Here is a 16,765-nt window from a genome sequence, read left to right on the forward strand (position 1 = left end):
CATGCATATTCTGCTTTTGAAAATGTTATTGTGGCTACAGTGGACTTCTCTGATCTTACCTTCTTTGCCTGAGATGCTGGTTTGTCTCTGTCATTGGTGAGGAGTATGACTGTTATTCATATTCAAATTGACAAACTTTTGATGAGGAAAATAAATTCCTTGTTTACAGAGAAGAATTTATAGGCCTGAAGTTTACCACTCCCAGAGAACTCACTAAGTTTCTTGAGGAAGATCCCCATGGAAACTAAACAAATAAGCTACTTGAAAGGAGACAAGTTATTGGTTTTTCTCATTAAACCCACTGCTGGATTTTCATTAGTTCTAATCCATTTTCCTTCAAGATTAGACATATAGGCTAGTTCTTATTTTCATGATTTGAATAAACTAAATGTGTTGCGTTGTGCGTGCCTGTATATGGAGGCTGAGAAGCAAAATAATCATTCTACTTCTACCATAAAATTATCCCTGCAAATAAAGCCAGGAAAAATGACTGATGTAAAGGGGAAAGGCTACCTTCATTTTTAAAAAAGAGGTTATTAAATAAGACGGAAGTGGTAAGAGTGATTATAGGCTAATCTGATTGGTTTTATACTTCAGTTTTTTCCATTCTTTAAAATCATAATTGTATATGAAAGTAATCTAGAGTATGGAAGAGTATATCACTAACCTCCAACACGTTAGACTCTACGAAGCTTTATATGTTTCTTTTGCCATTATGAGTAGATTTCAGAGTGTTCTTTTAAAGCAAGTAATTTGGTAAGATAAATATTAACTTCACCTTTTTGAACTTGTATTACGAAGAAAGACAGTTTTCACTCTTTTCCTTCCTCTCCTTCTCTATTTAGATTTTAAATCTATTAAAATGTTAAAATTTTAAGATTTTAAAAATCTTTAAACATTATTAATAACTATTTAGATTTTAGTTGCTTTGTATATTTCAAGAAAACCTCACTATACATGTATCTTCTATTATTTTTAATATTTCAAAATCTGTACCTCAGCCTTCTGAGGCTTACACTGGTTTTTTATTCAAACAGAAGCTACTGATAGAAATTTTATTTTATGTGAAAATTTAACAAGAATAGTGATATACAGGAGCACCATTTATTATTAAAATTATGAGTACCACATTATGTATTTCAGTGTAACTCTTCCATCTCCAGCACATTCTATATTTTTAGCAAATACGTTTGGAATGTAACAGTAGTTCTTCTCTTCCCCATTTAGGTGGCTGTACTTTTGATGATGGCCCGGGGGCCTGTGATTACCACCAGGATCTGTATGATGACTTCGAATGGGTCCACGTTAGTGCTCAAGAACCTCATTATCTGCCTCCGGAGATGCCTCCAGGTGAGAAGCATTCTGTTTACCCCATCTTGGGGGAATCGTTTTGGAATATGTAACACTTTCTTATTTTAGGTATAACACAATAGTTAATTGTTATAATACACTACTGTGGTCAAGCTACTTGACCACATTGAGGAGACACTGCACTCTTTGCCTTTCCCTCAATAACTTTCTATAATCCTATATTCTTCAAGAATGCACGTTATATCTTTTGTTATCTTTGAATTTGGAAAAATATAAGTATTGGTGGTTTTTTTTTTCCTATTTAATAAAAAAGCAAAATGGAAACAAAACCAAGAAATAAAAAAACATAAAAGCAGAACAAACAAAAAATCCTTTAAAAGTAATCTAAAATGTGAAATTAGCTCCCTTAGTTCCTATTCAATTAAATTACACAGGTTTAATCCAATCAGACTGAGGGGAAGGTCTTCTATTTCCTGGTGGGGAGAGAGCTTATCTCCTTTTCCCTCTGGTCATGAGCATGCCAGTGGCTCTGAGGAGAGACAGCCTGAAGACAAAATTGTCAAAATGGAGAAGGTCTTTTCTGAGTGAATTGTAGAAAAATAGGGCTGAGCCCTGTTCATTCTTTACGTAAACTTTGTTATAGCCTTTGATTTTTGGTTTTGTAAAATAATACATTTTCTTATTGTTTAAGCCGGTTTGAGTTGTGTTTTCTCTTCTGAAGAACACATTAACTATTATAGGATAACATAGGATAGCAACATATATATACCGTTTTATATCCTATCGGACTAATATATATGTACCTTCACTTCACTTCATATGTTAATTTGGGACTAATTCCAAGCTCTGTGTATATATGTTTAGCAATAACTTATTAAATTATAAAAATTGAAAATGTGAACAGGAATATTAAAATACAATAGTAAAGATAATGAACTATTTTCATTCTAATATTTAGAAATAAATATAGTATATAATTATATATTATGTATAATCATGTATATATAATAATATACCATATAGTAATATTTAACAATGTAAAATATTAATATACTATGTAATAATATATAATCACTATCTAATTATAGTATATAATCATATATACTATGGGCTGATTGCCTATTACTAAGTTAAGTTTTAAAATATATTTTCAATGGTTTTATTATGATTATTTTAAAATACTTTATAATTAATTTTTCTACAAATTCAGAAAGACTTTCCTAAACGGAGTGTAAATTTTAGATATGACAATTTTAGACATAGCCATTAGAGATAAAAATGTCAATTCTGGTCATGGAAGAGAGGAGATTTTATTGATAGTGTCTCTGAACTTACTAACTAATATGATATAAAAAAACAAAAGGAAAAAAAATCAGCAATAAACAACAGCAGACCTCAAGTACACAAAGTAAACAAAATAAAACCTAAAAGTTACATTTTCAGATTATGGTTTGTAAATGAAAATAGTAAATATATCCTTTGGAAAGTTTTTTATTGGTTCACCCTGTGGTGTGTTCTTTGAGAGTAGGGTGAATTAAGACTGCTTTCTATTCTAAATCGTCACCTTCCATGGCTTAGTAGGCAAATGGTTATTTCTGAAGCTGGACTGAGCTCTGATTTTCTTTCTGGAGGAATAAATTGGTACTAGGCAGCTGGCACCCCTTGCTTCTTATGTTTCACCACTATGTTGTCAGCAGACTCATCTAGTTTTGTACATTGGTTTGTATTTTTCTTTCAAAGGTATATACCCTTATTTTCCTGGTACATTTTGATTAAAGAAACTCCTGTAATACTGCGTCTGAGTTTTCTCTGTGGTATATTTAGACTGATTTTTTTTATATAAAATTAAAAGGGGTAGGCTGGGATGCACACATTTTGACTGTTTATCATCAGAGAATAATCAGAAAGATGTTGATTTATGGAAATGTTACCATTGTTAATTACCATTGAAGATGAGTAATGAATAGCTGAAGAGATACTGCTCAGATGACCTTGCTGGCTCACCTTTAACGAACAGCTTAATCGCTGGTTACAGTACAGGATGATAATGCACAGAAAATGAAAGTGTTTGAAATTCAGCAGCATCTTCCAATTAATAGGACATTAAGTAATTAATCATGCAGAGGAGGGAAAAAGGTCATGACCACCTTATTTTTGCCGAATGTAACTTGTATTTATCTCAGAGAAGGTGAAAGAAGCAGCCATGTGTATAGTCTTCTTTTACTGTTTGCTTTCTACAATATCTTCTATCTTTCCCCATCTTCCTTCTGATATTCCTTTAAAATGCTGGCTGAACATTATCTGTCATAAATTGGAAAAAAGGAAACATTTAGATGTATCTTATTAAAATTTTATAAATGATTCATTTATTTTCAAATAAATAGTCAGGCATGCTTACTTTTTCATTTATTAAAAAAAATTAAACATTTAGCAACTCTAAGAAGGCTGGGTCTCTGATGCAAACTTGTTGTTGAGCTAATGAACTCTCTATACAGTACTTGGACATTGTTAATTGGCTTCTTCTGCTCATTGATCTTTTTGGACTGGAAACAAAGAAGGGAACAAGAAAGACAGGGTGAATAAATGGATTAGAATTGAAGAAGAATGAAGGTGGGAGGAAGAGAGGTATAGTGAAAGGAAGAAATGAATTCTCCTCATTTGAAGACATATGCTATCAATGATGGCTTAAAATGTTCTTCAGCAGTTCCTAGCCCCACACCACCTTTGTCAGGTGACAGTGATGGTGCCTGAAAGGCCTGCCAAGCATGTTTAAAAAAGCATGCAAAAGAATGAGAACTATATTCTAATAGGCAAAAATCGTATGAAAATATGAGCGCCCACTCAACTCAGTTATCAAGGAGATGCAAATTAAAACCACAATGAGAGACTACTGCATGCTCAGCAGAAAGAAAATCAAAATTTCAAGTGATGATGAGACTATGGAGCAAGTGAAACTCTCATATCATCCTGGTCGGGTATAAATCCATACAACCACTTTGTATAACCTAATGACCCAACAAATCCTTGCTTGGGCATTAGCCCAGCAAAACTGAGTACATATGTTCTCCAAGCAACATGTGCAAGAATGTTTACAGGATCAGTATCCATAATAGTCTCAAACTGAAAGCAATCCAACTGTCTGTCACCAGTGCAATGGATAAACAGTGATATATTCATATAATGGAATATTACCCTGCAATGTAAGTGAAGGAACTGTTGCTGTATACGATATGGATGAATTTCATAAACATAATCTTGAAGGAAAGAAACTAGACACAGAAGGGCATGTGCTGTATTTTATTTATATAAAATTCAAAAACAGGCAAAACCAGTTGATGGTGTTAGAATTCAGGATATTATTTCCCTGCAGGAGGGGCTGGCATGGGTTGGGGCTGGTTAGTGCTTGGAAGGTAGCATGAGGGAGCTTCTGGATGCTGGTAATACTCTCTCTCTTGATCTGAGTGGTGTTTTCATGGGTATGCTCAAACTGAACAATCATTGAGCTGTACAATTGTGAGTTGTGTACTTTTCTCTACGTATCTTATATGTTAATAAAAGTTGGCAAAAAATAAAGTAAAATGAAACCAGTGCTTACAGGGATCTATGGGGAAACTAAACTAATAATTAAAAAAAAATGTTATAGGTGAGAATAAAAGATATATAATAGGAGACCTCAGATGGGTTCAAACTCTTCTTTTTCTTCCAACCTGGACCCCCTCCCCCACACGCAAAAATACTATGCTCTTTGACATCTCTGTTCTCTTCCTTCTGTTTAGACAGTTCTGTGTCCACTTATCCACTCACCAAACTCTTACCATTCTTACTATGCTGCTCAAGATTTTCCTGACTGGCTTGGAACCTTACCTAATATTTCTTCCACCCTCACATCCAAATGTGGTCCCCACTGTACTTTGTACATTTTTCAGTTGCAGCTATTATAGTATCATTTTTTCTATGTCCTTCTCTCCACTAAACTGTAATGTCATCATGAACGTAAGCCATATTTTTCATCTTTGATTTCCCAAGACTCTATTTCATTTTACTTACACAAAAATGTCAGCTTATGTAATGTGGTTTAAAATATTTTGGTCAAGGGTTAAACAAAAAAGGTTTTTCTTTCTCTTGCTAAGAAATTAATTGAATAAAAAATCCCCCATTACCCAAGTATCATATTCAGTTCGGATTTTAATGTAATTAGAAGACCTTCACATAATTCTTAATATTTGGCCTTTGCCTTTATAAATGATTTCACCTATTTATTTTGGATGTAATTTTAAGTGTTATTAATACTACCAAGAAGGAGCTCCCTTTTAGGATTTCTCCCTCCCTCTCTCTCTCTCTCTTTGTCTTTTCCTTGTCAAATTAATCCCAATCTTCTTCTCAAAGTCTGGTATATAAAAAAACAAACCCATAGAGACTGAGAGAGGTCTTGTGGAACTAGAAATTGTGCTTTGATCTCAAATACATCTGTGCCCATGACCTTGTTTGTCACATATTCTCTTCTAACTTATGACCTCATGAAACAAACTCATTTGACCATTTTACTATCTTTTCTGTCCTCGATCTGAGAGTAGGGATCATGATTGACATCTTGATACATTTATCTTCTGCAGTAATTATAAGTGCTTTTTCTTTTAACAGGTTTTTGTAGAATGACTAATTGAATTTTAGTTTAGAATCTCTAGAGTCCCCATCAGACAGTATTTAAAATCATGACTACATTGTGTCCCACCTTCAATCTGGTACTTTTCTCTGATAATAACGTAAATCACTATACAGAATTCCTTCTGTACGTGCACACACACAATATATATATGATAAAAAATAAAGCCCTCTGTCATTAAATTAATCTGAAGAGTGAAGTAAGAAACCATTCCTTCTCTGTTACGAAACTCGGTGAGGTGTGATTCAATAGCTTAAGGCCCTACTATATCTTAGTCCTGCCACATGGAGAGTGAAATGACTACACAGAGAAGGATGAGGAATGAACAACGCTGTTAAGGAATGTGCCTTTATGTTAATTTATTACTTTTACTTTTAGGACTGTGTGTACTTTTCTTTTTCTTTTTTTAATCTCAGAGTTTAAAGATGAATTATTAGCCAGGTTGTTAAAATAAGGCTTGCCTTCTTCAAATATTTATTTGGAGAGACTAAAGGTGCTTGCGTGTATTCAATAGGGAGTGTACCTGGGTCACCTGATTTTGTGCCTGGCTTTCTTCTGATAGTGTAATGTAGTGAAAATAAAATAAAACATTGGTGTCCACAATTTGAATGTGTATGGTAACATTTTATAGGTAATACAATTTCAGATAAGTTTTCTATGTAATGATACTAGTGTCTTAGTTTTACAAGAGAAGACAGTCAAAATTTACTAAACAATATTATGTATGTGGTATATCACATTTTAATACATCCGAGGAGAAATTTCAAGGGAGATTTTGTGTTGAATTACCATTTCTAACCTATAGTCTATCTCTCTGGGAACGTTAATCACTCATTAAAATGAGGAGATCACTTTGACTAATATTTTCATCACCCGGTTATGAACAGTTGATAATAAGGCATATGTTTCTACAGGTTATAACTGCCAAAATCTCAGGCATCTAAACTAACAGAATTATTTGACAGCACATCTATCAGAGTCAAATAAGGCAGAGAGTGATAGAATAAAGTTATGTGCATATAGTGTTGGTAATGCGATATCGGGTTGCAATGTTATTGCTAGTTTTGTTTGTGTTAGAGGATAGAGCAAATCAGGCCAAAATGTTGGTTTATTTTCCTTTTGTCATCTAGTTAGCATTGTCTGTTAATACAGCCAAAGATAGTGTGTGTGTGAACCTGTGCACTTGTCTAAGGAGAACTGAGAGATGGGTGGTAGTGGGGAGAAGAAGGGAAGGGTAAGAAAATAGCTTGATGTCAGTTCATTAACACAGGTGGGAAAACCTCTAAGTATTGGATACAGGCATTCGATTCCAAGAAGGTGACAGAGCCTGAAAACCTCAGAAGTTTAAAGCATCATTTGGTGATTTTCAGATTTTTTTAAACAACAGAATTATTTTTTTGAAAGTAATATTTCCCAGTACTCAAATATGTAAAATTGATAACAAAGAGCCAATGGTCCTGGAACCTGCTTGCTTTGTACTCCCTACATCCCTACCCCAACCTCTTTCTTGTCTACAACCCCAGCTCACTCGAAATGGCTTCTGCGAGAAACACTTGGCGATGTAAGGCTCCAAGGGGCAGTTTGAAAATGGTGGTTCAACACACACTAACCCTTTCAACACACAGTAACTCTGTCAGATAAGCATCTCCGAGATGAAGGTACTTGCTACCATTAGCTATGACTTACTGGTGGCTTCCTGGGTTTTACTGTACCAGGAACATGATATATTTTTTTAATCCTCACATGAATCTTACAAAATCAGTGACATTTTAGGGATAAGTAGGGTGAATAACTTACTTAAAGCCGCCTAGGAACAAGATTTGAACTTAAGTCTGTCTGTCTACTATCAAAAGTACCCTTGCCACAATACCATCCTGCTTTATAATTGTAGTGTAGCTGACTAATTTCCTTGACTTGGTCATGGACGTTTGAATCTACTATATTATGAGCTATATATTAGATTTGGTCCACAATGATTTTCTCCTACTTCATCTAAAATACTATTTCTTTTCAAAATTTTCACATCTTCACATAAAACAGAATCTGAGACTGGCTGTTGTTTGGAATTGCTGTTGAGCTTCAGGGTTTCCTCATGATATTCTAGTCCCTCAGGGAGATGCTTTATCCTTTCTTTGATTTACCTGAATGCTATTTTTAGTTACATGATGAACACTTGCCTCATGTCTGTTTAAGCAAACCTTTAGAAACACATATATTATCTGCTGTCTCAGAGCAGGTATGGTAGAAGAGAAATTCATGGACTAAAGGACTCAGACTAAAGTTTAGGGTTTGAAAATTATTTGAAGACTTTGCACTAGGGTATTTTTGGACTAGAATTATGGGCTTATTTCAGTGTGCCCTTCCAAACCATGTTATCATGTGTCTGTTGGTGCTTTTGCCCTCAGCACAGCGCAGAAGGTTTACCACATTTGAGTTGCTTATTAAAAGCAGTGGGAGTTGGAGACAGTGCGGGGTCAGAGAGTGAAAGGCTGTAATGGACTATGTGAAGGGTAAGCCACTTCACGAAGGCTGCTTTTTAATGTAAGGACTATTACCCCTGTGGACATAAATGCAGCATGAAGAATGTCTAAATTACAGTGGACAGAAATGGCATGCTGAGACAGGAATATTTTCCAGATATTTCAGGTACATAATGTATCTAACTTAGATGTGTCCCAGTATATCTCAGGTGGAAAAAAATTGTCTAGTATTAAAAAAAAAGAAAAAAATTAATATTGGTGTCAGTGCTAGAGAACTTCCAACCTCCTAAATGAGTTAGGGATAAGAATATAGAGTAATTTCAAAGACTAGACAGTGACCTTAAAATCAATGTAGTCCAAAGAAACAAATTACTTTTCCTTGGGGGGAGTGTGACCGAAAGTACAGTTACAACGTTATACTTTTATTCTCCAAAAATAAAATTGCCTCATGGTGGCTAAGGAACTCTCAAAACGTTCTCAGTTTCAAAGGTTCTTATCTTTCAAACACAAGAAGAATGATGGGAAAAAAAATATACAAAAAAATCAATGATTGGCAAGTGATTAAATTAGGGATTATTTAAAAATATGTGATGTTAATTATCTCATATAGTTAATATTGTGAAAAATATAGAGCTATGCTTATAGATTTAATTATCATTACATAAAAAGATGCTTTTAAAATCTTGGAAGACTGTTTTCAAACCTAATTTCTGCTGAGAGTACTGTGGTATGTTGTACAGACCTCTTCCCCCGCCCTCCCCAAAGAAGAAATTATGGATTGAGAAATATTTCTAAATAAAGAGCAAATGTTTTATATACTTAGAGCACATGACAACTTAGAAATGCCAGCACCATATGAAGTCTTCACCTAGGGACACAGATTAAAAAGATATACTGACTTGCTTCTTGTAGTTTATGAGAATAAAATTAAATAGGACAATTTCGAAAATGTCACAAGTTGATTATGTATTTCTGTAGCTCCTCCCCTCCCCCAGTTCTTAAATAGTTGGTGAATTAAATAGAAAAATGGAGTAGCTAAGCTATTCAAAAATTATGTTTTGAGTGTGTGATTTTTACCCATCTCAGGTTAGACTTATTGAATATTTTAAAAATTGCTTTTCTATTTAATCCCAGGCATTTTTTTTTAATTTTTTATTTATTGCAGTAGCGTTGGTTTATAACATTGTGTAAATTTCAGGTGTACATCATTATACTTCTATTTCTGCATAGATTACATCATGTTCACCACCCAAATACTAATTACAACCCATCACCACACACATGTGCTGAATTATCCCTTTTGCCCTCCCCCCTCCCCCCTTCCCCTTTGGTAACCACCAATCCAATCTCTGTCTCTATATGTTTGTTTATTGTTGTTATTATCTACTACTTAATGAAGGAAATCATACAGTATTTGACCTTCTCCCTCTGACTTATTTCGCTTTGCATAATACCCAAAATGTCCATCCATGATGTCACAAATGGCTGGATTTCATCGTTTCTTATGGCTGAGTAGTATTCCATTGTGTGTATATACCACATCTTCTTTATCCATTCGTCCATTGATGGGCACTTAGGTTGTTACTTCACTTAATTGTCATAAAAGCCCTTTGATATATGTATTAAGCTCATTCTATAGATGAGAGAACTGAGGGTCAGACATATTAAGTAATTTGTCAGAGGTTTCATGTCTTAGGAAAGTCAAAGTTAGGAATCCAAGTATGTAGAGATAGAGGAGAAAGATTTGACTTTTGAACTCTATATACACGAGTATAAGTAGAGATCCTTCTTTAGATATGACAGAAGAAAGCTTCAGGGCTGACTTGGAAGTGTGGCAAAAGTTGTCTCTTGTAAGAGCTCCAACTGTGTCTCCAGCTCCAAGTAATGAAAAGCCAAACTCAAAATGTCTTAAAACCATCGGGCAAGCTGCTTTCACATAACAAGAGGTCCAGGATGGGCTGATTCAGGGGCTCCATGATGTCCTCAAGGATCCAGGTTGTTGCATCTCTCTGCTCTCTATTCTTTTTTTTTTTGGTGAGGAAGATCAGCCCTGAGCTAACATCCATGCCAATCCTCCTCTTTTAGCTAAGGAAGACCGGCCCTGAGCTAATATCTATTGCCAATCCTCCTCCTTTTTTCCCTTTTTTCTCCCCAAAGCCCCAGTAGGTAGTTGTATGTCATAGTTGCACATCCTTCTAGTTGCTGTATGTGGGACACCGCCTCAGCACGGCAGGACAAGCGGCGCATCGGTGCATGCCCAGGATCCGAACCTGGGCCGCCAGTAGCAGAGCGTGCCTACACTCAACTGCTAAGCCATGGGCCGGCCCCCTCTGATCTCTCTTCTGATAGGTCATCTCTTCACCTCAGGCTGGATCCCCTCATTTGTATAAGATCTGCAGCTACTCTAGGTATTAACTTCAGACATGATGAAAAAGAGGTTATCTCTTCATTATGTCTTTTTTTTTTTAAATAAACATAAAGAACTTTTCTGAGGTGCGTATCAACAGATTTATCTTCTGGCCAAAATTATGTCACATATTCAGGCCTAAACCAATCAGTAAAGGGGGAGATAAGACATGAGTGGGAACGGATGTTAGCCCAGGGCCAGTCTTCCTCAGCAAAATGAGGAGAATTGGCAACAGATCTTAGCTCAGGTCTACTATTCCTCACCGAAAAAAAGTCAAGTAATATAGAAAAAAGAATATATTCCTGAACTTCTGAGGGTCAGTGAGAATAAGATATCATTTAAGATTCTATCAAGGTAAGGGTTAGAAATCAAGAAGAATGAAGAACTTTATTGTCTATTAATCAAAAAATAGTACATTAAAAACATACCGGTAGGGCCAACCCCGTGGCTTAGCAGTTAAGTGCGCGCGCTCCGCTGCTGGTGGCCTGGGTTTGGATCCCGGACGCGCACCGATGCACCGCTTCTCCAGCCATGCTGAGGCAGAGTCCCACATACAGCAACTAGAAGGATGTGCAGCTATGACATACAACTATCTACTGGGGCTTTGGGGGGAAAAATAAATAAATAAAGTTAAAAAAAAAAAAAAAGCTGGTGAGGACTTTGCAGCTCTCGTTTCCCTTTGGAATTCTCCCATCTCTCTGTGAGCTTACATTTAAAAAAAAAGAAAAAAAAAACATACCAGTAATCTTCCATACAAAAATTCCAATTAGATTTTCCTCATCAGTTCATTAAGTTATGCTTTACTAATTGGTAGTCTCTTGAATTTGGGGATTGCAGTCTGTTTCAGGAAGTCATCAGCCCTGGGTATTCTGGGTCTTTGTCCTGGTAGTCTGGCTTATGTGTGTTATCAGCACTGAAGCCTGTACCCGTGAGGCTAGTCCTTGAAGACATCATAGTTAGAAGCATCTAGTCCAGTCAGTCCACTGAGGCCGTTAGTTGAGGACCCAATTTCTAGAACCTATAGTTTATAGCAGAATCCTTAGGCGGAATATGGGAAGAATGCGGAAGCCACTTGCTGATAAGCCTGAATGACTGTGATTAATTTATTACCAACAGTACCTGAGTGGAGAAGAGAAAAGTTCTCTATCAAGCTACTGGACTTAACTATTTCATAAGGATTTGGTTATTGTTTCCCCTGAGGGAAAGAATCTATGGATGATGAGGATATTAATAATTCTCAGGGTCTTCCTGTAAACTGTATTATCTTGGGCATATATTTTATTTTAATAACATTTACCTGAAGAAAATTAATGTACAGAAGGTTGAACTTTTCTGATTTGAAGCTCTTCTTATGCAAGTCTTCCAAAGATGTTGAGCTAGTTAAAATATATGGAGCACACCAAGCAAACTTAATTATTTTTAGTTTCTCTGGGCTCATAAGGTAGGGGAACAAATCTTTGTGGTTGTCCAAAGCCCTGATAGGAAATTCCACAGTTTATAAGAAAAGAATTCTTGACATTTTTATTTTTCTGAATTCGGCAGGCAGAATCAAAAGAGTTATTGCAGGAGACTGGTCACTTGACTAAGATCGTAGCATAGGTGCCTGAGAACAAGAAATAATATCAATATTTTAATATTACTATTAATATTTATTATAGCAATTGTATTGATATATTAATTGCTATTAATATTTAGTATTTAAAAATAAAACAGCAGAAGGTAACACAATTATAAGAAAACTTAGCTCTTCCAGAAGTAATGAAGTTGTGTTCGTTTTTAGTAATCAAAACCATAAAAAAATCAACTTAAGGCACAAAAAATTGTTCTGGAGAGATACAGAACCTCTGCTCAAATTAAAGAGAAGGTGGGGATAATTTTTACAACCTCTCGTTTAGAGGAGACTGAAATTATTAAGATTAATTCATCATTTTATCAGAAAGAAAACATAATTCCAGTCTGACATTAATGTAATATTTGGCAATAAAAGCTTTAAAAAAATGACAAAAAAGCCTGTCAAAACTCAGCCAACTTTGACAAAAGTTTCTAACACAGTTCATTGCTTCTTTTCAAGACTCATTAGTTGCAGGTATTATACTCCAAGATAAATAAATTTCTCTCTGCAAACTTGTTACAATTTCTTATATCATTGAAGATTTGTCTTTGACACATCTCTAAGTTTATAGGCATCTCCCACTTAATGTAGAAAATTTGTTTCTGAAAATCATATATTCTGTGTGAAAATGCTAATAAGGAGTCAATTTCCTATTATTTTAAATGGGAAAAATTGTGATGTGTTAGATTGCTAACCAAAATGCCCAACCAGATAATTAAAATATAATTAAAACACAGCATACATAATAGATTTTCAAAGTAGGTGCAATAATGCTTAAAACATTTTTTCCTGGGCCAGCCCCGTGGCTTAGCGGTTAAGAGTGCGCGCTCCGCTGCTGGCGGCCCGGGTTCGGATCCCGGGCGCGCACCGACGCACCGCTTCTCTGGCCATGCTGAGGCTGCGTCCCACATGCAGCAACTAGAAGGATGTGCAGCTATGACATGCAACTATCTACTGGGGCTTTGGGGGGAAAAATAAATAAATAAATAAAATCTTTAAAAAAAAAAAAAACAAAACATTTTTTCCTGATCCAAACAATTAATATGATCCAAATAATTAAATTGATTACAGAGTTGCTTTGTGTGGAATACATTGCTTTGTATTCATTATATACCACACACATACCATTTCTAGTCACTTTGAACTTTTCAAAATATTTACACAATTCTGATGTGTCACTGTGTTTGAATGTAGCTCATAACTCTTCCCATGCATAGTTTTGTTTATATACTCTATAGAGTTTTTGAATCATGAGTACAAATATTTTCTCAGAAAAAAAGTATTGACTAAAAATCTTTGTATTGAGAGATATCTCTAATTTGGGTATTAAACCAAAAATCATTCTGTTGATAAAAATGTTAACAAGGGAAACATTTTGTGGAATACACCTGTGTATGGAATGGAACAATTAGAAGTTCACCTGAAACCAGTTGTCAAGACAAAGTTATTCTTTAGTGAGAAAGGAGTAATTTTTCAACAAGAAAAAAGTTGATTTGAAGTTCTTGATTTTGTTGTCAGTAAGGTGCAAGCCTATTAGGGTATGAATATACTTCCTAAATGAGTAACAGATTATCCTTCTCTGAAATGTTTAAGAAATAAATTCAATATTAGCTATTGATAGCATTTGGATATTTAATTTGTTTCATGATTCTAGTGTTTTACTCTATACAGGGCTTAGAAGTAACAACTTAGAATTTTATAGAAAATAAAAATTTGTTTAAACTATAAAAAGACTTGTGAATGCAACCCTACTACTGATTTTGACTTACTACTTTTGTGGCTTAAAACAATGATAACTAAAATGATGCTAAAGGCTGTGCTAGTGTTCTTAAAATGACATCATTCTTGAAAACGGTTAAGGGACTGATACGTAAAATTGAGACTAACGTGAAACAAAACCATAACTCACTTTTGTGCAGTTTAGTGCTGTATTTGGCACATAGACTTGCAATAAATCATTGTTGAAAATGGCTCAAAATCTTTTAAAATATGAATGAGCTTTTCTCAACTTTTTTCTTGAGAGCATATATTAATTATCTTAGAATTCAAATTATTTTTGAATGGTAATATTGATGAGAAAGAACAAAGGGGGTGTTTTAGGAAATGATTTGAATTAACTGCTGTTAGTGTGTCTGCTGTTGTTAACTGGCCTTTTTAAGCATTCCCATGTAGACGAATTGGGGGGTCTAGTTACCAGGACGGTCTGAGTGGGTTTAATTCCAACCTTTTTTGTTTCTTCCTCTTTCTATATTTAGAAATGATGTCTGGTGCTTTCTCTTTTCACTTTTTATACTGAACAATTTCTAATGGTTAACACCATAATAATATTTCATTGTTTGTGTTTATACTTTTTCTATGGGCTATGTGAAAGCTTTGGAATTTTAGATCTTTTCAGCAGTATAGGAAGATGATATTTGATGTTATGTATTAGAGTTTAACTTGACTATTGAGAGTATAATTGTGACAATAAAACCTTAGTTTATAAGATAGGTACTGATTTTGATTTTTTTTTCTTTTTTTTACCAATTACTGGGGTAGATTCATTGCCAGTGAAATCAAGAAACAGTCTCCTTAGCTTGTAGAGGTGACTATTTCCTCTGTTCTCTTACTCAAAACTAAAATCAATGAAGACCATAAGCCGATGGGAAGAGCTGACTATTGCTGTTCTGTGTCACATTCCTCATCATCAAGTCCAGGTTTCTCTCTAGTCACAATGTTTATAGAAACCCTTTGTACTGAGCTGCATTTTCAAAACAGGACAGCTTTCATGTTATTCTCTTATTTGTGCAGGTTGAGCAATTTTTTACTGGACCACTGGCAGTGGTTCAAAAGTTATTTGGAATTTCAAATACTCTATATCTGTGTTTAGAAAGTGGACACCTATAGGCCCCAAGAAATCATTAGAATGGAATGTATACAGAGAAATGAGTGGTCAATAAAAACGATTTTATAATTTTCATGTAGGTTTCCCTCATGCTACTTTTAAATATTTGCTGTATTTTTTATGGACACTTGACGATACATGGTTATACTATGCTATGACAATAATAGTATACCATGATAGAAGACACGTTCCTTTGGGCCCAATTTTCCTTGTGTTTTGACACATGAAATCCCAAATTCAGTGTATCGTATAAACCTTTTGGGTAGAACCATAATAGTTCCCTTCACATCGTGAAAATGAGTTTCCATTAAATCTAAAAGAGACTTTAGAGATTATTTCTGGTTTAACCTTTAATTTTGCAAGTAAAACAGTGTAGAACTACGTAAACTGACACAGGAACCAGAGTAACCTGAATTCAAATCCAGGTTCTCTTGCTTGCTATTTGGTCATGACACATAACCTTTCTGAGCTTCCATTTTCGCATCAGTAAGTTAGGAATACTAAGAACTCTCTCTCAATTTTGTTGCACCAGTGAAAGGAAATAATGTTTGTGTACCATCTGGTAGTATCTAGCATGTACTTGATACTTAATAAATATTATTTCTCTTCTTCCCTCTGGCCCAGAGTGACATGGCTGGTTAGTAATCTCATTAATCTGTGAGAAATTGATTTGAATTCCTTTCACTTATTTTTTTAGCAAGGAATAAATTGCATTTCCCCATTATAATTTTTCAGCAGCTCATTAGGAATTATTTTATGTCCAAGTCAGAAAATTACTTTTCCTACATAATTGTTGACTGAATGCAGGTGCTTCGTGCTATGACACGTAATGATATCTGAAAATGATTTCCACATAACAGTATTGTAGGTCAGCCTGAACTTTTCCAATATTATTCTTAACGAGGATAGGATATTTAAGACATGGAAATAATTTGGAAAAAGGTTTTATTATTTCTCAATTCCTTAAGACTTTTTACATAATTGTTTTTCTCTTTGGCTTACTAAATTGCTTTGTGGTCATTCTTATTTTAACATTTTTTAAATGAGACACATCATTCAGTTTGGATTTTACTTAATGTTGAAAGCAGCTGCAGTCTATAATGTCATAAAGGCATAGGAAGAAGACATAGAACAACATTTGAAATGTTGAGGAACTGGAAAAAATTGTTAAAAGTATCTTGTGCTACAAAAACTGAGTGTCTGTTAGTATACAAGTATCTTTAACTAAGCACAAATATCTAGGTTTGAAAAATTGAATCTGACTCTGATATGGCTTATTAGTATTATTTTTTCAATCTAGATTTTCTATCGTGCGAACTGATTTTGGTTTTATAGCTTAAAGTAGAACTTGTACAAGTACTTATTTGACATCTACGTATTTGGGAAAATTTTTAACCTTTTATCATAG

The 16,765-nt window shown here is 34.6% G+C and overlaps 1 protein-coding gene across 8 annotated transcripts in view; it reads left to right on the forward strand.

The window, feature by feature from the left end:
* The window catches only part of PTPRK (protein tyrosine phosphatase receptor type K), a 546,302-nt gene that overhangs the window by 150,346 nt on the left and 379,191 nt on the right, over positions 1-16,765 (forward strand). For all 8 annotated transcript variants that reach the window (XM_058566316.1, XM_058566319.1, XM_058566317.1 and 5 more), the window contains one exon: positions 1,228-1,350. In XM_058566316.1, the coding sequence (XP_058422299.1) occupies positions 1,228-1,350 (123 nt within the window). The remainder of the gene's footprint in view (positions 1-1,227; positions 1,351-16,765) is intronic.

Source organism: Diceros bicornis, chromosome 23 (genome assembly GCF_020826845.1).
Source record: "Diceros bicornis minor isolate mBicDic1 chromosome 23, mDicBic1.mat.cur, whole genome shotgun sequence".
In the NCBI taxonomy this organism is placed as follows: Eukaryota; Metazoa; Chordata; class Mammalia; order Perissodactyla; family Rhinocerotidae; genus Diceros; species Diceros bicornis.